The sequence below is a fragment of the Amblyraja radiata genome, chromosome 40, assembly GCF_010909765.2.
Source record: "Amblyraja radiata isolate CabotCenter1 chromosome 40, sAmbRad1.1.pri, whole genome shotgun sequence".
In the NCBI taxonomy this organism is placed as follows: domain Eukaryota; kingdom Metazoa; phylum Chordata; class Chondrichthyes; order Rajiformes; family Rajidae; genus Amblyraja; species Amblyraja radiata.
The window spans coordinates 9082559-9104687 of NC_045995.1; the positions used below are offsets into that span (position 1 = coordinate 9082559).

Genomic DNA, 22129 nt, shown 5'->3' on the forward strand with positions numbered 1-22129 from the left:
CCTGCCTACTCCTGCACCTATTTTCTATGTTTCTATGTTTCTATTTCCCTATATCTTCTCCTTCGACTCGGTCCAGGGACCTCGACAGTCCTTTCTGGTTTGGTAGAGATTTTTTTGGCCCTACTTCAAGCTCATCTACTATATTCGTTGTTCAAGATGTGGACTCTTATACATCGGCGAGGCCAAACGTAGACTGGGCGAACGTTTCACTGAACACCTTCACTCAGTCCAGGTGAACCTACCTGGTCTCCCGGTTGCTAAACACTTTAGTTCTCCTTCCCATTCCCATATTGACCTTCCTGTCCCAGGTCTCCTCCATTGTCAGAGAGGGGCTAAACGCATATTGGAAGAACACCATCCCATATTTCGCTTGGGAAGCTATACTAAATATACCACGACAGCACAGTGGTATGAATATTGATTTCGCTAAAGTCAAGTCACCCCGACATTCCCTCTTTCTCTCTATTTTGCCAACCCGCCCCCTCACAGTTTCTGCCCAACAATATTATATTCCATTCACCCGACTTTGCAATATATCGACAAAACAATTGTTCATTAAAATAATTTATTATTATCAGTGTTATATCTTTCAATATAGTCTATTAAATAAAACTTAAACTTTTAACTTCCTAATTAATTCATCTTATTCTTCCTCTTCACCCCGTCTCTCCAAGTCGGCGGAATCCACGGCCACCTCCTGGTAGTCCTTCTCCAGCGACGCCATGTCCTCCCGCGCGTCCTGGAACTCCCCTTCCTCCAGCCCCTCTCCCACGTACCAGTGGACAAAGGCCCGCTTGGCGTACATCTTGTCGAACTTGAGGTTGAGGCGGGACCAGGCCATGGAGATGGCGGTGGTGTTGCTCAGCATGCAGAGGGCACGTTGTACCTTGGCCAGGTCGCCCCCCGGCACCACAGTCGGGGGCTGGTAGTTGATGCCCACCTATGGCCCGAAGAGAAACATCTTATAATCAATTCTACTTGCAAAAAAACCCATGTTCCATTATCACTTTAATATGCGCCCAAAAATTAACCAAACATCGTTTAGTAGAACCTTGCGATTCCCTAAAATAAATCTCAGGCTGTAAGTATTCTCTGGATAGCCATCAACGCCGCAAGTTCCGATATGCGTGTTAGAGCCATGAAGGTATGGAGCTGTGTAACTGGAAAACATGCCCTTCCAACCACCTTGTCCATGCCCCAAGAGTTGACATGTTGGGCTCGTCTCATTTGCCTGCGGCTGGCCTTAATCTCCAAAACCAATCGTATCCATATGTTTTGGGATTTACTATTTGTACCTAACTTCCAGAATGCATTCAGATGCAGTGAAGAAAGCTAATGAAATGTTGGCCTTCATAACAAGAGGATTTCAGTACAGGAGTAAAGAGGTTCTTTCGCAGTTGAATAGGGCTCTGGTGAGACCACATCTGGAGTATTGTGTACAGTTTTGGTCTCTTAATTTGAGGAAGGACATCCTTGTGATTGAGGCAGTGCAGCGTAGGTTCACGAGATTGATCCCTGGGATGGCGGGACTGTCATATGAGGAAAGATTGAAAAGACTAGGCTTGTATTCAATGTAGTTTAGAAGGATGAGGGGGTATCTTATAGAAACATATAAAATTATAAAAGGATTGGACAAGCTGGATGCAGGAAAAATGTTCCCAATGTTGGGCGAGTCCAGAACCAGGGGCCACACACAGTCTTGGAATAAAGGGGAGGTAATTTAAGACTGGGGTGAGAAAAAACATTTTCACCCAGAGAGTTGTGAATTTATGGAATTCCCTGCCACAGAGGGCAGTTGAGGCCAAGTCACTGGATGGATTGAAGAGAGAGTTAGATAGAGCTCTAGGGGCTAGCGTAGTCAAGGGATATGGGGAGAAGGCAGGCACGGGTTATTGATAGGGGACGATCAGCCATGATCACGATGAATGGCGGTGCTAGCTCGAAGGGCCGAATGGCCTCCTCCTGCACCTATTTTCTTTGTTTCTTTGTTTCTATGAATTGATCACACTCACCTTGAACCCGGTCGGGCACCAGTCCACGAACTGGATGGAGCGCTTGGTCTTGATGGTGGCGATGGAGGCGTTGACGTCCTTGGGCACCACGTCCCCGCGGTACAACATGCAGCACGACATGTACTTGCCCTGGCGGGGGTCGCACTTCACCATCTGGTTGGCCGGCTCGAAGCATGCGTTGGTCAGTTGTGGAACGGACAGTTCCTCGTGGTAAGCCTTCTCGGCCGAAATAATGGGAGCGTAGGTGACGAGCGGGAAGTGGATGCGCGGGTAGGGGACCAGGTTGGTCTGGAACTCAGTCAGGTCCACGTTGAGGGCGCCGTCGAAGCGCAGCGAGGCGGTGATGGACGACACGATCTGCGCCAACAGGCGGTTGAGGTTGGTGTAGGTGGGGCGCTCGATGTCCAGGTTCCGCCGGCACACGTCGTAAATGGCCTCGTTGTCCACCATGAAGGCGCAGTCGGAGTGCTCCAGGGTGCAGTGGGTGACCAGCACCGCGTTGTAGGGCTCGACCACGGCGGTGGAGATCTGCGGCGCCGGGTAGACGGAAAACTCCAGCTTGGATTTCTTGCCGTAGTCCACGGAGAGTCTCTCCATGAGGAGGGAGGTGAAGCCCGAGCCGGTGCCGCCGCCGAAACTGTGGAAGATGAGGAACCCCTGGAGTCCGGTGCACAGATCGGCCTGAGGGCAGAGAAGGGGCAAAGCATCAATTCTTGATAGGGAAGGGGCGACGCGATAGGGTCATGTTGGTCTCTATAGCCGGCGCTGAGAGAGATAGTGCGGTGGGTATCTCAGTGATGAAGGGAGAGGTAGCAATGGGAATCCGGGAGCATCGTGGCCGCAGTACTCGGGGATGGACCGGTGTAACCGGATACATTGGCGCTGCACGCACGGGGAGCGTTGTACAAGAATTCACATTCGCTGAGCAACCTACCAGCTTCCGGATGCGATCCAGGACCAGGTCCACGATCTCCTTGCCGATGGAGCAGTGGCCCCGGGCGTAGTTATTGGCCGCGTCCTCCTTGCCGGTGATGAGCTGCTCGGGGTGGAAGAGCTGGCGGTAGGTGCCGGTCCGCACCTCGTCTGCAGAGGGAGGGGAGGGGAGCACAGAAGCGTGAATTCACCATCGGCACACACTCCTCCATCCCCGCACGGGAGGGGTTAAAGACACCGCCCTACATTCTCTGGACCCCCCCCCAACTTACCGATCACCGTGGGCTCCAGGTCGATGAACACGGCCCGCGGGACGTGCTTGCCCGCCCCCGTCTCGCTGAAGAACGTGTTGAACGAATCGTCGCCGCCTCCGATGGTCGAGTCGGTGGGCATCTGTCCATCCGGCTGGATCCCGTGCTCCAGGCAATACAACTCCCAGCAAGCGTTGCCAATCTGGACGCCAGCCTGGCCGATGTGGATTGAAATACACTCGCGCTGTTGGCGAGGGGAAACAGGGGGTGAGATGGACTACACATAGACTGGCTCAAAGCGCATTGATCGCGCACCGACCCACGCCCTATGTGAGCACCGTCTCAGTTCTACCCACCTCTACAATTCGCGCACACACCACGCTGCATTCGCCTTTTGCAACCCTCGAATTCCCGGGAAATTCCCGTCCCGTGAGTACCCCGCGCCCTTCCCTCCCACCGTCACCTCATTCCCGCTCAGCGTATCCATTCAGCCACTACCATCCCAATTCCCCGGGTGCGCTCTCCCTTTCCCCGTGTCCAGTCTCGAACACCAGTCCACGAATCGGCCCCCCCCCCCGCCCGTGGATCCCTCGCTCGGGTGGAACACGCGTGTCTCACGGGCATCCTCCCGCGCGTTCACCATGTTGCTCCGCTCGCGTGTTTCCAGAGACTGTGACGCAATGCGGCGCCGCTCCGGTATTTATACGACCCCCGGGGATAGAACGTTAGCGCTGGGCCGAACGAGCGCTGACTGGTCAGTGAGAACAATGGCCTTGGTTGCCACAGGAAACAAACACATAAGGTTCCAAGGCGCTCATTGATGAATAATCCACAGTGTGTGACTTAGAAAGATGGACCTTCAGTGACGCAATCCATTGCCCGTTGTCATCTGCCAGATTACAATCCATCACTTGCCGCTAGAAATACAGCGGTCTGACCAAATGACCCCAAGGCCAAAAAAATCATAGCAGACCACTTTCACCCGGCACATTACCTCTTTAATCTCCTCCCATCAGGAAGGAGATATAGAAGCATTAAAAGTAAAACATCTCGCTTCAGAGACAGCACCTACCTCCTAGCCATCAGATATTTGAATTTGCACTAATCACTTTGCACTTTCATTTGCACTTGCACTTACGCTTAACATGACGCTGCTGGGTACTGTCCTTCCTGTATATATTGTCCTTCGTACGGTATTGTCTGTATTATTTATTGTGGTGTATGTGGTGGTTGTACATTCCTATCAACTTGTTGACAAGGCAATAAACTTCTTGAATGAAAACCAAGTGAAACCTAGCGCCACCTATTACACTTCCTCACCCAATGAAATAAACCATTCGTACATGAACCAGCTCACCAGTGCCAGAAGGCAACGAGACCTGGGTGTCATGGTACAACAGTCATTGAAAGTAGGCATGCAGGTGCAGCACGCAGTGAAAAAAACGAATGGTATGTTAGCATTCATAGCAAAAGGATTTGAGTATAAGAGCAGGGAGGTTCTACTGCAGTTGTACAGGGTATTGGTGAGACCACACCTGGAGTATTGTGTACAGTTTTGGTCTCCAAATCTGAGGAAAGACATTCTTGCCAAAGAGGGATTACAGAGAAGGTTCACCAGACTGATTCCTGCGATGGCAGGACTTTCATATGAAGAAAGACTGGATAGACTCGGCTTGTACTGGCTAGAATTTAGACGACTGAGGGGGGGATCTTATAGAAACTTACAAAATTCTAAAGGGGATGGACAGGCTAGATGCAGGAAGACTGTTCCCGATGTTGGGGAAGTCCAGAACAAGGGGTCACACAGTTTAAGGATAAAGGGGAAATCTTTTAGGACCGAGATGAGAAAAACCTTTTTCACACAGAGAGTGGTGAATATGTGGAATTCTCTGCCACAGAAGGTAGTTGAGCCAAGTTCATTGGCTATATTTAAGAGGGAGTTAGATGTGGCCCTTGTGGCTAAAGGGATCAGGGGGTATGGAGAGAAGGCAGGTACAGGATACTGAGTTGGATGATCAGCCGTGATCATATTGAATGGCGGTGCAGGCTCGAAGGGCCGAATGGCCTACTCCTGCACCTATTATCTATGTTTCCATGTTTCTATAATCTTCTGGATTCCAATCTATCACTTGCCGCTGGACATACAGCCTTGGACTTGGAGGAAGTAGGAGGAGTCAAAGATGATGTTTTTGAATGTGAGGACCAGCTTCGCTAGACGGAGAGAGTGTTAGTAAAGAAAAATTCGTTGGTTCTGCGGTCGAGGAAGAAACGGAGGACATCAAGGCCTTCCTGGTGGGGTGTGGAGGAGTACAGTGCCTGAACGTCCATAATAAAAATGAGGGATTGGGGGCTTCGAAAGCGGAAGTCAAGGTTTCAAGGTCATTCAAGAGACGGAGGGTATGTGAGGTATCTTAGACATAGGTCGTGAGAGATTGGACCAGGGAAGTTAGGATGGATTCGAGGTAGGTGGAAATCATTCCCGTGGGACAGGTGCAGGCAGGAACAATGGGTCTGTCAGGGCAGTTGTGTTTGAGGATTTTGGAGATAAGGTACAAACGGGCAGTGCTTGATCTTCTAATTCCCGTGGTCTCTTTCTGGGCCTCTGGCACAATGCAGCATGGTGACCATCATCTCCTTCTCATTTCTCTGCTTCAGTCATTTAGCCTGGCGGCACAGACACGGTGCAATGCTGTGGCTATATCGGCCGCCAACGCTGCCACATTTGTAATGTGTCCAAGTACTGAGTATAGAAGTTGGGAGGTCATGTTGCAGTTGCATAAGACGTTGGTGAGATCGCATTTAGAATATTGTGTGTACTTCTGGGCACCGTGTATAGGGAAGATATTGTCGTGCTTGAAAAGGTTCAGAGTAGATTTACGAGGATTCTGCCAGGACTAGAAGGTCTGATCTATATGGGGAGGTTGAGTAGGCTGGGTCTCTATTCCTTGGAGCGCAGGATGATGAGGGGTGATCTTATAGAGCTGTGTAAAATCATGAGAGGAATAGATGGGATTCATACACAAAACGTCTTGCCCAGAGTAGCGGAATCGAAGACCAGAGGACATAGGTTCAAGGTGAAGGGGAATAGATTTAATAGGAATCTGGGGAGTAACTCTTTCATACAAAGGGTGGTGGATGTGTGGACCAAGCTTCCAGAGGAGGTTGGGACTATCCCAAAGTTTGAAAAACAGTTGGTAAGAGACACGGATAGGACAGGTTTATAGGGATATGGACCAAGCGCAGGCAGGTGGGAGTAGTGTAGCCGGCGTTGGTCAGTTGGGCAGAAGGACCTGTTTCCACACTGTATCAATCTATGACTATGATTCTATATTTTGAAATAGTCGGAACAGCGGCATAGTGGTGGATTTGCTGCCTAATACATGAGGATGGGAAAGAAGAGAGAGAGAGAGAGAGAGAGAGAGAGAGAGAGAGGAGAGAAGAGCAGAGCAGCAGAGAGAGAGAGAGGAGAGAGACGAGACGAGAGAGAGAGAGATATATAGATCGAGAGAGAGCATCTGGCTAGACGTCCTCTATCTCTCTCGCTCTCGATCTCTCGTCGCTCTCTCGCTCTCTCTCGCTCGCTCTCCTCGCGCCGATGCTTCTATCTCTCGCTCTCTCGCTGCTCTCTCTCTCTCTCTCCTCATCCTCTCTCTCGCTCTCTACTCTTCGCTTCTTCTCTCTCGCTATTCTCTCGAGATCGGGAGATTTTGTACCCCTCAGGAATCAAAGCAGTCAACTCTGTGTGGAGCCACGGGAGACGGACAAGAACCTGAATGAGTATCTCTCCTCTGTATTTACCGGGGGGGGGGGGAAGACAGGAGAACGGAGGAACTAGGGGCAGTCAATGGAAGTATCTTGAGAGCAGTCAGTGTTCCGGTTGAAGTGGCGCTGAAGGTACTATCGTGTATGAAGGGAGATAAATCTCCATGGCCTGGTCAGATATTATTCCGACCACATTTACGGAAACCAGAGAGGAAATTGCGGGAGCTTTGGTTGAGATTTTCGAGTCGGCTTCATATTCAGGACAGGTGCTGGGAGACTGTAGGTTGGTCAATGTTGTGTCTTTCTTTCAAGAAGGGCTACAGGGGAAATGCTGGGAATTATAGGCCAGTGAGATTAAGATCTGTAGTTGGAAAGTTACTAGAGAATATTCTGAGGGATATGATATACAGGCATTTAGAAACATAGAAACATAGAAAATAGGTGCAGGAGTAGGCCATTCGGCCCTTCGAGCCTGCACCGCCATTCAATATGATCATGGCTGATCATCCAACATATTTCCTGTACCTGCCTTCTCTCCATACCCCCTGATGCCTTTAGCCACAAGGGCCACATCTAACTCCCAGTACAACTGCAGTAGAACCTCCCTGCTCCTAGACTCAAATCCTTTTGCTATGAATGCTAACATACCATTCGCTTTCTTCACTGCCTGCTGCACCTGCATGCCTACTTTCAATGACTGATGTACCATGACACCCAGGTCTCGTTGCATCTTGCCTTTTCCTAATCGGCACCATTCAGGTAATAGTCTACTTTCCTGTTTTTGCCCCCAAATTGGATAACCTCATCTCAAGTGTTTTGTCTCAAACACTCCCCTCGACGTGTGGAAAGGGGCGTGTGTGGCGCTGGTTAAAACAGTATTTTCTGCCTTCCCTCCTCGCCCCATAGATGAGGTGTAGATCGGAATCTACCGACAGCACCTCGATCCCGAGCCGCCCATCGCCGGCAAAGAGGACACGGCCAATAACTACGCGCGGGGCCACTGTTCCATTGGCAAGTAGACCGTGGACCTGGGTACACAAAGAATTGCTGGAGAAACTCAGCGGGTGCAGAGTATATTTGTGTACAGGAGCAAGGAGGTTCTACTGCAGTTTTCCGGGGTCTTGGTGAGACCACACCTGCAGTATGGCGTACAGTTTTGGTCTCCTAATCTGAGGAAAGACATTCTTGCCATGGAGGGAGTACAGAGAAGGTTCACCAGACTGATTCCTGGGATGTCAGGACTTTCATATGAAGAAAGACTCGGCTTGTACTTGCTGGAATTTAGAAGATTGACGGTGGATCTTATAGCCTTCGAGCCTGCACCGCCATTCAATATGATAATATTGATGTTGTCCCCACTTGCCTCAAGACATCATCCATCGTGCCAGTGCCCAAGCAGTCAGCCACAGGGAGCCTCAACGATTTCCGCCCAGTGGCACTCACCCCTGTCATTGCTAAGTGCTTTGAGCGGCTGATCTTGGCTCACCTCAAAGCCAGCCTTCCCCCCACACTGGACCCCCATCAGTTTGCATACCGGGCCAACAGGTCTACAGAGGACGCCATATCGGCGGCCCTACACTCTGCCCTGACCCACCTGGACAACAACAACTCCTACATCAGGTTGCTGTTCATTGATTTCAGCTCCGATTTAACACTGTCATCCGCGCCAGCTTGATCACCAAACTCAGCGGGCTTGGCATCTCCACCTCCCTCTGCAACTGGACACTGGATTTCCTCACCAACAGACCACAGTCTGTTAGGGTCAACAACCTCACCTCCTCCACTATAACACTGAACACCGGCGTGCCACAGGGCTGTGTGCTCAGCCCTCTCCTCTACTCCCTCTTCACCCACGACTGCATCCCTAAGTACGGATCCAACGCCATCATTAAGTTTGCTGACGACACCACGGTGGTAGGACTGATCAGTGACAACGATGAGTCAGCCTACAGAGAGGAGGTCCAGCACCTGACAACCTGGTGTGCCAACAATAACCTCGTCCTCAACTCCAAGAAGACGAAGGAAATTATTGTCGACTTCAGGAAGGTCAGAGGGGGCATACATAGCCCCATCCATATAAACGGGACTGAGGTGGAGCGCGTCTCCAGCTACAAATTCCTCGGGGTACATATCTCGGAGGATTTGTCCTGGTCCCTAAACACCTCCAAGCTGATTAAAAAGGCACAGCAGCGCCTTTACTTCCTGAGGAGGCTCAAGAAAGCCCACCTGTCCCCCCAGATCCTGACCAACTTCTACCGCTGTACCATCGAGAGCATCCTGACCACCTGCTTCACGGTATGGTACAGCAGCTGCACTGTTGCGGACAGGAAGGCACTACAACGGGTGGTGAAAACCGCGCAGCACATCATCGGTGCCCCGCTCCCTGCCATGGATGCCCTCCACCGAAAACGGTGTCTGAGGCGGGCTGGGAAGATCATTAAAGACCCCTCCCACCCCAAACATGGACTGTTTGCCCTCCGCCCATCAGAGAGGCGGTACAGGAGCCTCAGGACTCGTACCAGTAGGATGAGGAACAGCTTCTACAATTATACCATCACACTGCTGAACGCGGAGTCCCGCCGATAGATTCCTCCGGTCCCTCCGTCCCCATTGTTCAATTATTCTGTATTTTTCATTATTCTGTATCCTCTTTTTTATTTTTTTATTTCTATATTGCACTACTACTACGGACTGACGCAAAACTGCATTTCGTTGTACCCATACTCAGTAATTGTGCAATGACATTAAAGTTGAATTGAATTCAATTGAATTGAATGGCTGATCATCCAACAGTATCCTGTACCTGCCTTCTCTCCATACCCCCTGATCCCTTTAGCCACAAGGGCCACATCTAACTCCCTCTTAAATATAGCCTATGAACTGGCCTCAGCTATCTTCTGTGGCAGAGAGTTCCAGAGATTCACCACTCTCTGCGTGAAAAATGTTTTTCTCATCTCGGTTCTAAAGGATTTCCCCTCTATCCTTAAGCTGTGGCCCCTTGTCGTGGACTTTCCCAACAACGGGAACAATCTTCCTGCATCTAGCCTGTCCAATCCCTTAAGAATGTTGTAAGTTTCAATAAGAACCCCCCTCAATGTCCTAAATTCTAGCGAGCACAAGCCGAGTCTATCCAGTCTTTCTTCATATGAAAGTCCTGCCATCCCAGGAATCAGTCTGGTCAAATGAATCAGATGAAGGCCAAACTGCAGAAAGCCTTTTTGAATTATCTATCTACCTGCAGCGTCACTTCCCAGGAACTATGTACCTGCATTCCCAGACCCATTGCTCTACAACACGCCCAGATTGTGCAATTCTCTGTGTTAAACACCACCAACCATTCAGATTCAGATTCAGATTGGGATTCAGATTCAGATTCAGATTGCTTCAGTATACAATGCTTGTATACTCTGGGATTTAGTAGGACGAGAGGGGGGTCTTATTGAAATATATAAGATTAGACGCAGGAAACATGTTCCCGATGTTGGGGGAGTCCAGAACCAGAGGCCACACAGTTTAAGAATAAGGGGTAAGGCCATTTAGAACGGAGATGAGGAAAAACTGTTCCACACAGAGGGTTGTGAATTTGTGGAATTCTCTGCCTCAGAAGGCAGTGGAGGCCAATTGTCTGTTTGCTTCACGCCGGTATGAGTTCCAATCAGCTGGTCTGTAAACGGCTACCGCAGTTATGATAGGGACTTATTCAAGAACAGCTGCTCCCAAATTACTCCCGCCCAGTTTGTTATCAACGCACTGACTCCCACAATTATCTCGGCTACACCTCTTCCCACACGGCTTGCTGCAAATACTCCATCCTCTAATCCAAACTCCTCCGTCTACGTCGCATCTGCGCCCGCGCTGAAGTGTTCCATACCAGGACATTCGAGATGCGATCATTCTTTAGGGCACCGGGGTAACCCCTCTCCCATCATATATGTGGCCCTCACTCGTTTCTCCTCGTTCCCCCGCAGATCCGCTCTTGCTTCCCCTCCCCCTAGTCGCAACAGAGAGCAGATTCTCCCTAGTTCTTACCTTTCATCCCACCAGCCGTCACATACAACACATTATCCTCCGACATTTTCGCCAACCCAACACTAGTCACGTCTCCCCATCTCCATCCTTTTCCACTTTCCGCAGAGACCGCAACTCCCTGGTTAATCCATCCCTTCCGACCCAACCCCTCCTCAGGTTCTTCCCCAACAACCGCATGAGATACAACACCTGTCCCGATTAGGAAAAGGGGAGATGCAACGAGACCTGGGTGTCATGGTACACCAGTCATTGAAAGTAGCCAAGGTACACAAAAAAGCTGGAGAAACTCAGCGGGTGCAGCAGCATCTATGGAGCGAAGGAAAAAGGCAACGTTTCGGGCCGAAACCCTTCTTCAGACTGATCGGGGGTGGGGATGCGGGGAGAAGAAAGGAAAAAGGAGGAGGAGCCCGAAGGCTGGGGGATGGGAGGAGACAGCCCGAGGGCTGAGGAAGGGGAGGAGACAGCAAGGACTAACAAAATTGGGAGAATACAATGTTCATGCCCGCAGGATGCAGACTGCCCAAGCGGAATATGAGGTGCTGTTCCTCCAATTTCCGGTGTTGCTCGCTCTGGCCATGGAGGAGACCCAGGACAGAGAGGTCGGATTCGGAGTGGGAGGGGGAGTTGAAGTGCTGAGCCACCAGGAGGTCAGGTAGGTTCTTGCGGACCGAGCGGAGGTGTTCGGCGAAACGATCGCCCAACCTCCGCTTGGTCTCACCGATATAGATCTGCTGACATCTAGAGCAGCGGATGCAATAGATGAGGTTGGAGGAGATACAGGTGAACCTCTGTCGCACCTGGAACGACTGCTTGAGTCCTTGGATGGAGTCGAGGGGGGAGGTAAAGGGACAGGTGTTGTATCTCTTGCGGTTGCAACGGAAAGTGCCCGGGGAGGGGGTGGTACGGGAGGGAAGGGAAGAATTGACAAGGGAATTGCGGAGGGAGCGGTCTTTGCGGAAAGCAGACAGGGGGGGAGATGGGAAGACGTGGCGAGTGGTGGGGTCACGTTGGAGGTGGCGGAAATGGCGGAGGATTATTTGTTGTATTTGCCGGCTGGTGGGGTGAAACGTGAGGACTAGGGGGACTCTGCCCTTGTTGCGAGTGGGGGGATGGGGAGAGTGGGCAGTGTTGCGGGGTATGGAAGAGACCCTGGTGCGAGCCTCATCCATGGTGGAGGAGGGGCATCCCCGTTCCCTGAAGAATGAAGACATTTCAGATGCCCTGGTGTGGAACGCCTCATCCTGGGAGCAGATTTGGCGTAGACGGAGGAATTGAGAGTGGGGGATGAAGCAGGGTGGGAAGAAGTGTAGTCCAGATAGCCATGGGAGTCAGTAGATTTATAGTGCATGTCGGTCAGATGTCTATCACCTGCGATGGAGATAGTGAGGTCAAGGAATGGTAGGGAAGTGTCGGAAATAGTCCAGGTGTATTTGAGTGCCGGATGGAAGTTAGTGGTGAAGTGGATGAAGTCAGTCAATTGTGTGTGGGTGCAGGAGGTGGCCCCAAAGTAGTCGTCGATGTAACGGAGGTAGAGGTCGGGGATGGGGCCCTGGTATGTATTGAACAAGGATTGCTCGACGTAACCGACAAAGAGGCAGGCGTAGCTGGGTTACATGCGTGTGCCCATAGCTACGCCTTGTATTTGGAGGAAATGGGAGGAGTCGAACGTGATGTTATTGAGGGTAATAAGGACCAACTCCGCTAGGCGGAGGAGAGTATCAGTGGCCGGGTATAGGTTGCTCCTCTGGTCGAGGAAGACCCGGAGGGCTTTGAGACCATCCTGGTGGGGGATGGAGGTGTAGAGTGACTGGACGTGCATGGTGAAGATGAGGGGGTGAGGGCCTAGAGAATGGAATGCGCGGAGGCGGCGGAGAGTGTCTGAGGTGTCTTGAACGTAGGTAGGAAGCGATTTAACCAAGGGGGATAGTATGGAGTCAAGGTATGTGGAAACGAGTTCGGTGGGGCACGAACAGGCAGAGACAATGGGTCTACCGGGACAGTCAGGTTTGTGGATTTTGGAGAGAAGGTAAAATCAGGCCGTGCGGGGCTGGGGAACGATGAGGTTGGAGGCTCGGTCGGGCAGGGCATTGGAGTTGATGAAGTCGGTGATGGTGCTGGAGAGGGTGGCCTGGTGCTCGTCAGTGGGGTCATGGTCCAAGGTTAAGTAGGAGGAGATGTCAGAGAGTTGGCGCGTGGCCTCAGCTTTGTAGAGATCGGCGCGCCAGACTACCACGGCACCTCCCTTGTCGGCTGGGTTGATAACCCAATCTGGGTTGTTGCGGAGTGAGTCGTTGGCAGAACGTTCATGGGGGGAGAGATTGGAGTGAGACAGGGGAGTGGAGAATTTGAGGCGGTTGATGTCGCTATGGCAGTTTTGGATGAAGAGTTCTAAAGCCGGAAGATACAATACAATACAATACAATTCAATTTATTGTCATTTGGACCCCGTGAGGTCCAAACGAAATGCCGTTTCTGCAGCCATACATTACAAACAAATAGACCCAAGACACAACATATTTTACATAAACATCCATCACATTGCTGTGATGGAAGGCCAAAAAAACTTCTCTCTCCACTGCACTCTCCCCCCCATGTCAGAGTCAAAGTCAAAGCCCCCGGCGGGCGATGGCGAATTGTCCCGTGGCCATTAAACCACGCCGGGTAATGCAAGGTCGCACACCGGGTCTTGGTGTTAGAGCCCCGGTGCGCGCTCGCAGCCCGCAGCCATTCCAAGCCGCGCGGGGCGGTGCTGTAAGGCCCCGCTCCAGGAGCTCTTCAACCCCGCAACTCGGGCGGGAGAAGTCGCCGTTGCGGAAGCCCCGAAAAGCGGTCACCCAGCAGGGACCCGCGGGCTCCCGGTGTCGCCGTCCGCCAAACCCGCAGTTGCAGCCACCGAATCTCCGGGGGTCGGGTCGCAGCAGCGTCCACCACAGCTCCACCCGCTCTGGACTCGGCCAGCTCCGCGACGGTGAGGTGAGTTCGGCACTGGAGTCCCCGGTTTTCCTGTTGGAGGCCGCTCCTCGTTGCAGCCCCAACGACAACGGAGACCCGACAAAGAAAAGGTCGGGTCTCCCGTGCAGGGAGAGATTTAAAAGTTACCCCCAACCCCCCCCCCCCCACCCCCCCACACACATACCCCAACAAAAATAACAAAAACTACATTAAAACATAGACATAAAATAATAAAAACGCAGACGGACTGCAGAGGCCGCTGCTGGCGAGAGCCGCGCTGCCTACCGGGAGATGGCCACGAGGGGGGTTCCACGAGGAGGGGGTGCGGTGGAGACGGGATTGAAAGTAGCCATGCAGGTGCAGCAGGCAGTGAAGAAAGCGAATGGTATGTTGGCATTCATAGCAAAATGATTTGAGTATAGGAGCAGGGAGGTTCTACTGCAGTTGTACAGGGTATTGGTGAGACCACACCTGGCGTATTGCGTACAGTTTTGGTCAGCCATGATCATATTGAATGGCGGTGTAGGCTCGACGGGCCGAATGGCCTACTCCTGCACCTATTTTCTATGTTTCTATGTTTCTATTTCCCTATAAATTCACCTTCGACTCGGTCCAGGGACCTCGACAGTCCTTTCTGGTTTGGTAGAGATTTATTTGGCCCTACCTCAAGCTCATCTACTATATTCGTTGTTCAAGATGTGGCCTCTTATGCATCGGCGAGGCCAAACGTAGACTGGGCGAACGTTTCACTGAACACCTTCACTCAGTCCAGGTGAACCTACCTGGTGTCCCGGTTGCTAAACACTTTAGTTCTCCTTCCCATTCCCATATTGACCTTCCTGTCCCAGGTCTCCTCCATTGACAGAGAGGGGCTAAACGCATATTGGAAGAACACCATCCCATATTTCGCTTGGGCAGCTATACTAAAGATACCACTACAGCACAGTGGTATGAATATTGATTTCGCTAAAGTCAAGTCACCCCGACATTCCCTCTCTCTCTATTTTGCCAACCCGCCCCCTCACAGTTTCTGCCCAACAATATTATATTCCATTCACCCGACTTCTGCAATATATCCACAAAACAATTATTCATTAAAATAATTTATTATTATCAGTGTTATATCTTTCAATATAGTCTATTAAATAAAACTTAAACTTTTAACTTCCTAATTAATTCATCTTATTCTTCCTCTTCACCCCGTCTCTCCATGTCGGCGGAATCCACGGCCACCTCCTGGTAGTCCTTCTCCAGCGACGCCATGTCCTCCCGCGCGTCCTGGAACTCCCCTTCCTCCAGCCCCTCTCCCACGTACCAGTGGACAAAGGCCCGCTTGGCGTACATCTTGTCGAACTTGAGGTTGAGGCGGGACCAGGCCATGGAGATGGCGGTGGTGTTGCTCAGCATGCAGAGGGCGCGTTGTACCTTGGCCAGGTCGCCCCCCCGGCACCACAGTCGGGGGCTGGTAGTTGATGCCCACCTATGGCCGGAAGAAAAACATCTTATAATCAATTATATTTGCAAAAAAAACTATCTTCTATTATCACTTTAATATGCGCCCAAAAATTAACCAAACATCGTTTAGTAGAACCTTACGATTCCCTAAATTAAATCTCAGGCTGTAAGTATTCTCTGGATAGCCATCAACGCCGCAAGTTCCGATATGCGTGTTAGAGCCATGATGGTGTGGAGCTGTGCAGCTGGGAAACATGCCCTTCTAACCACCTTGTCAATGCCCCAAGAGTTGACATGTTGGGCTCGTCTCATTTGCCTGCGGCTGGCCTTAATCTCCAAAACCAATCGTATCCACATGTTTTGGGATTTACTATATGTACCTAACTTCCAGAATGCATTCAGATGCAGTGAAGAAAGCTAATGGTATGTTGACCTTCACAACAAGAGGATTTCAGTATAGGAGTAAAGAGGTTCCTCTGCAGTTGTATTGGGCTCTGGTGAGACCACATCTGGAGTATTGTGTACAGTTTTGCTCTCCTAATTTGAGGAAGGACATCCTTGTGATTGAGGCAGTGCAGCGTAGGTTCACGAGATTGATCCCTGGGATGGGGGGACTGTCATATGAGGATAGATTGAAAATACTAGGCTTGTATTCACTGGAGTTTAGCAGGATGAGGGGCGGATCTAATAGAAACATATACAATTATAAAAGGACTGGTCAAGCTAGATGCAGGAAAAATGTTCCCAATGTTGGGCGAGTCCAGAACCAGGGGCCACACAGTCTTGAATAAAGGGGAGGTCATTTAAGACTGAGGTGAGAAGAAACTTTTCACCCAGAGAGTTGTGAATTTAAGGAATTCCCTGCCACAGAGGGCAGTGGAGGCCAAGTCACTGGATGGATTTAAGAGAGAGTTAGATAGAGCTCTAGGGGCGAGTGGAGTCAAGGGATATGGGGAGAAGGCAGGCACAGGGTTATTGATAGGGGACGATCAGCCATGAATCACAATGAATGGCGGTGCTGGCTCGAAGGGCCGAATGGCCTACCTCCTGCACCTATTTTCTATGTTCTCTATGTTTCTATGAATTGGTCACACTCACCTTGAACCCGGTCGGGCACCAGTCCACGAACTGGATGGAGCGCTTGGTCTTGATGGTGGCGATAGAGGCGTTGACGTCCTTGGGCACCACGTCCCCGCGGTACAACATGCAGCACGACATGTACTTGCCCTGGCGGGGGTCGCACTTCACCATCTGGTTGGCCGGCTCGAAGCAGGCGTTGGTCAGTTGTGGAACGGACAGTTCCTCGTGGTAAGCCTTCTCGGCCGAAATAATGGGAGCGTAGGTGACGAGCGGGAAGTGGATGCGCGGGTAGGGGACCAGGTTGGTCTGGAACTCAGTCAGGTCCACGTTGAGGGCGCCGTCGAAGCGCAGCGAGGCGGTGATGGACGACACGATCTGCGCCAACAGGCGGTTGAGGTTGGTGTAGGTGGGGCGCTCGATGTCCAGGTTCCGCCGGCACAAGTCGTAAATGGCCTCGTTGTCCACCATGAAGGCGCAGTCGGAGTGCTCCAGGGTGCAGTGGGTGACCAGCACCGCGTTGTAGGGCTCGACCACGGCGGTGGAGATCTGCGGCGCCGGGTAGACGGAAAACTCCAGCTTGGATTTCTTGCCGTAATCCACGGAGAGTCTCTCCATGAGGAGGGAGGTGAAGCCCGAGCCGGTGCCGCCGCCGAAACTGTGGAAGATGAGGAACCCCTGGAGTCCGGTGCACAGATCGGCCTGAGGGCGGAGAAGGGGCAAAGCATCAATTCTTGATAGGGAAGGGGCGACGCGATAGGGCCATGTTGGTCTCTATAGCCGGCGCTAAGAGAGATAGTGCGGTGGGAATCTCAGTGATGAAGGGAGAGGTAGCAATGGGAATCCGGGAGCATCGTGGCCGCAGTACTCGGGAATGGACCGGTGTAACCGGTTACATTGGCGCGGCACGCACGCGGAGCGTCGTACAAGAATTTGCATTATGCTCAGCAACCTACCAGCTTCCGGATGCGATCCAGGACCAGGTCCACGATCTCCTTGCCGATGGAGCAGTGGCCCCGGGCGTAGTTATTGGCCGCGTCCTCCTTGCCGGTGATGAGCTGCTCGGGGTGGAAGAGCTGGCGGTAGGTGCCGGTCCGCACCTCGTCTGCAGGGGGAGGGGAGGGGACACAGAAGCGTGAATTCACCATCGGCACACACTCCTCCATCCCCGCACGGGAGGGGTTTAAGACACCGCCCTACATTCTCCGCCCTACATTCTTACCGATCACCGTGGGCTCCAGGTCGATGAACACGGCCCTTGGTACGTGCTTGCCCGCCCCCGTCTCGCTAAAGAAGGTGTTGAACGAATCGTCGCCGCCTCCGATGGTCGAGTCGGTGGGCATCTGTCCATCCGGCTGGATCCCGTGCTCCAGGCAATACAACTCCCAGCAAGCGTTGCCAATCTGGACGCCAGCCTGGCCGATGTGGATTGAAATACACTCGCGCTGTTGGCGAGGGGAAACAGGGGGTGAGATGGACTACACTTAGACTGGCTCAAAGCGCGTTGATCGCGCACCGACCCACGCCCTATGTGAGCACCGTCTCAGTTCTACCCACCTCTACAACTCGCGCACACACCACGCTGCATTCGCCTTTTGCAACCCTCGAATTCCCGGCAAATTCCCGCTCCGTGAGTACCCCGCGCCCTTCCCTCCCACCGTCGCCTCATTCCCGCTCAGCGTATCCATTCAGCCACTACGATCCCAATTCCCCGGGTGCGCTCTCCTATTCCCGGGTCCAGTCTCGAACACCAGTCCACGAATCGCCTCCCCCCCCCCCCCGTGGATCCCTCGCTCGGGTGGAACACGCGCGTCTCACGGGCATCACGCTCACCATGTTGCTCCGCTCGCGTGTTTCCAGAGACTGTGACGCAATGCGGCGCCGCTCCGGTATTTATACGGCCCCCGGGGATAGAACGTTAGCGCTGGGCCGAACGAGCGCTGACTGGTCAGTGAGAACAATGGCCTTGGTTGCCACAGGAAACAAACACATAAGGTTCCAACGCGCTCATTGATGAATAATCCACAGTGTGTGACTTAGAAAGATGGACCTTCAGTGACGCAATCCATTGCCCGTTGTCATCTGCCAGATTACAATCCATCACTTGCCGCTAGAAATACAGCGGTCTGACCCAATGCCCCCAAGTGAAACCTAGCGCCACCTATTACACTTCCTCACCCAATGAAATAAACCATTCGTACATGAACCAGTTCACCGGTGCCATAATGCAACGAGACCTGGGTGTCATGGTACACCAGTCATTGAAATTAGGCATGCAGGTGCAGCAGGCAGTGAAGAAACCGAATGGTATGTTAGCATTCATAGCAAAAGGATTGAGTATAGAAGCAGGGAGTTTCTACTGCAGTTGTACAGGGTATTCGTGAGACCACACCTGGAAGATTGTGTACAGTTTGGTCTCCAAATCTGAGGAAAGACATTCTTGCCTTAGAGGGAGTACAGAGAAGGTTCACCAGACTGATTCCTGGGATGTCAGGACTTTCATATGAAGAAAGACTGGATAGACTCGGCTTGTACTCCCTAGAATTTAGAAGATTGAGGGGGATCTTATAGAAACGTACAAAATTCTTAAGGGGTTGGACAGGCTAGATGCAGGAAGGTTGTTCCCGATGTTGGGGAAGTCCAGAACAAGGGGCCACACACAGTTTAAGGATAAGGGGGAAGTCTTTTAGGACCGAGATGAGAAAAACATTTTTCACACAGAGAGTGGTGTATCTGTGGAATTCTCTGCCACAGAAGATAGTTGAGGCCAGTTCATTGGCTATATTAAAGAGGGAGTTAGATGTGGCCCTTGTGGCTAAAGGGATCAGGGGGTATGGAGAGAAGGCAGGTACAGGATACTGAGTTGGATGATAAGCCATGATCATACTGAATGGCGGTGCAGGCTCAAGGGCCGAATGGCCTCTACTCCCGCACCTATTTTCATAGGTCGGGAGAGATTGGACCAGGGAAGATAGGATGGATTCGAGGTAGGTGGAAATCCTTTCCGTGGGACAGGAGCAGGCGGGAACAATGGGTCTGTCAGGGCAGTTGTGTTTGAGGATTCTGGAGAGAAGTTACAAACGGGCAGTGCTTGATCTTCTAATTCCCGTGGTCTATTTCTGGGCCTGTGGCACAATGCAGCATGGTGACCATCATCTCCTTTTCATTACTCTGCTTCAGGCATATAGCCTGGCGGCACAGACAGGGTGCAATGCTGTGGCTATATCGGCCGCCGACGCTGCCACATTTATAATGTGTCCAACTACTGAGTATACAAGTTGGGAGGTCATGTTGCAGTTGTATATGACGTTGGTGAGATCGCATTTAGAATATTGTGAGTACTTCTGGGCACCGTGTATAGGGAAGGTATTGTCGTGCTTGAAAGGGTTCAGAGTAGATTTACGAGGATTCTGCCAGGACTAGAAGGTCCGATCTATATGGTAGGCAGCTCCCGCTACAAGCCTGAAGGAAAGGAACGTTAGGTAAGTACTCACATTCAGTTTAAATTAGCGGCTTTGCGATTGTTTTTGCTCCAGGGGGAGCAAAGCAGCAGAGGGAAGCGGCCCCCGTTCGACTCCAGGGAAGGAGCCGACAGTGGAGGGGGGAGAGACGGCAACGGGATCGCACACGCTGCGGTCCACAGACACGGGTGCTGCGCTGATGTCCTGTCCGCTAAACAGCTGTCTGACCAACAGCAGCGGACTGGAGGGAAATTTAAAAACCGGCCGGCACCCCTGCAGACTCCCAACAAGGAGACTCGCCGCCCGAGAACCGCTGAAATGCCGCCCGAAAACGGCAGATAGCCTCCAACAGCAAGGTCAGGACCAACCTCAGGCTGGAGACAGACACGGAAGATGGGATCAGCACTTCAAACAAGGAACAAGAGTGTCTGTTTCTCCAAGCCAGAGGAAGGTCATGGAGCTAAAAACTCCAGCGAGACTGCCTCAGGAGTAGGGGCAAGTCCGCCAAGGGAGCTTAACACTCCCACTCCAGTGCTTCCACACTGGCCATCTCCCTTGTCGAGGGATCGATGGGGACCAGAGCTGGGCTGGTCAAGAAGAGGGGTCACTGGCTGAACAACATCGGGAGTATGCTTGAGGTACAGGATCAGGAAGAACTGCTGGGTGTGGCCGCTATGCGGCTCCACCACTAGCGAGATGGCTTTTCAGTCTCAACTGGCGGCCAGCTTACTACCTGTTCTTTCAACAAACCTCTCCAAGACAGGTAGTCATGAGGTGTTGGATTCCATCACGCCTCCCCTAAATTGCATTTACTCAAAGTGCCCACCGTTATTGGGGGGTACATTGAGCATAGCTTTTAAAAACCCAAATATCTTAAAATGAATTTGATATCCCTGACGTCGGTTATCATTTTCGCATGCTCTTTCCAGAGGGTCAGAGTAGTATGGCAAACCACCTGACCCTACTGCTCGCAGTGCTCCGCAACTTCTCAGGAAGTTATAAAACCTGCCCTCAACTCAAAAAAATTTACAGGACTGTGAGAACGCCGACCTCACAACCACAGATCCTGCTGTCTGGCTAAGTTACCAAACCAAGCCTAAAAAACTGGAGAAGTATCCAAAATATTCGGCGCAAGAGGGCAGGGTCTGGAATGAGCACCACACGTAAACCAGTCAGCAGTACCTCTAACGCGTCCACCAGGAGGGTCTACCTCATGGTACTGGTGAAAGCTCGGGGCCTGCATGCCGATCCCGTAAGCCTTTCAGGCCAGGGCCCAGAGCAGGCCCCATGGAAAATGCGCCACCCCCCAACATCACCGCCACGTCAGACAACGTGCAAGACTCGTTGGACCGGCAGGAAACAGAAGAATACCCATAACCATTGAGGTAGGTGGGTCTGGTTCCTACCAAGGTATAGAAAATAGGGGCTTAATACTAACAGGGGGGAGATTACACCTGTTTTAAGAAGCACGAGAGTCTATCACGAGTGATCAGTATATACTCAATGGCTTTAGTGGATACAAAATACAATTCATACTAGAAAAATTGCCACCAGTTCAACATTTACCACAGAGGGTATTTCCCTCTCCATTAAAGAAACGAGAGGGACAAGCTGAACTGGTGAGACTATTACAAAGGGTATCATGGGAAACATGAACCCTTGGAATTCGTATCAAATATTCATCACTAAACCCAAAAAGATGGTGGATGTCGCATCATCATTGACTTAACTTCACTAAATATGTTTGTTAAGTATATACATTTCAAAATGGAAACGGTTGTTACTGCCAAACAACTAATTTCCAAAGGATACTTCATGGCAAGCATTGATCTTAAAGATGTTTACCATTTAGTACCATTCACAAGGATCATCGCAAATACCTGAAATTTACCTGGATGGGGCAGCTATGGCAGTTAAAAACGTTACCCAATGGATTCACATCAGCCCAAGATTATTCACCAAGATACTAAAACCAGCTCTGGCAATATTCACAAGACAAAAACATATTGTCATGGCATATCTTGATGATATCTTTAAAAAATAGGCAAGACCATGGAATGGACTATGTTAGCTACCAAACAGTTATTCGAAACCCTGGGATTGTCTTACATCCAGATAAATCTAAGTTGAAGCCACCCACAATCATGGACTACTTGGGCTTCACAATTAATTCAGTCTACATGACTGTAATACTGCC

At 51.3% G+C, this 22129-nt stretch overlaps 1 protein-coding gene and 1 pseudogene across 1 annotated transcript; both read right to left on the bottom strand.

The window, feature by feature from the left end:
• Positions 1-643: 643 nt before the first annotated feature.
• Positions 644-7568, bottom strand: LOC116967550 (tubulin alpha chain-like; the record flags this gene model as incomplete). The annotated part of the gene is made up of 5 exons (XM_033014175.1): positions 644-940; positions 2013-2693; positions 2947-3095; positions 3218-3434; positions 7560-7568. Coding segments are annotated over 5 exons (1353 nt in total), but the record flags the coding sequence as incomplete, so codon positions are not given.
• Positions 7569-15121: 7553 nt separating this feature from the next.
• LOC116967581 lies at positions 15122-18307 on the bottom strand (annotated as a pseudogene).
• Positions 18308-22129: the final 3822 nt, after the last annotated feature.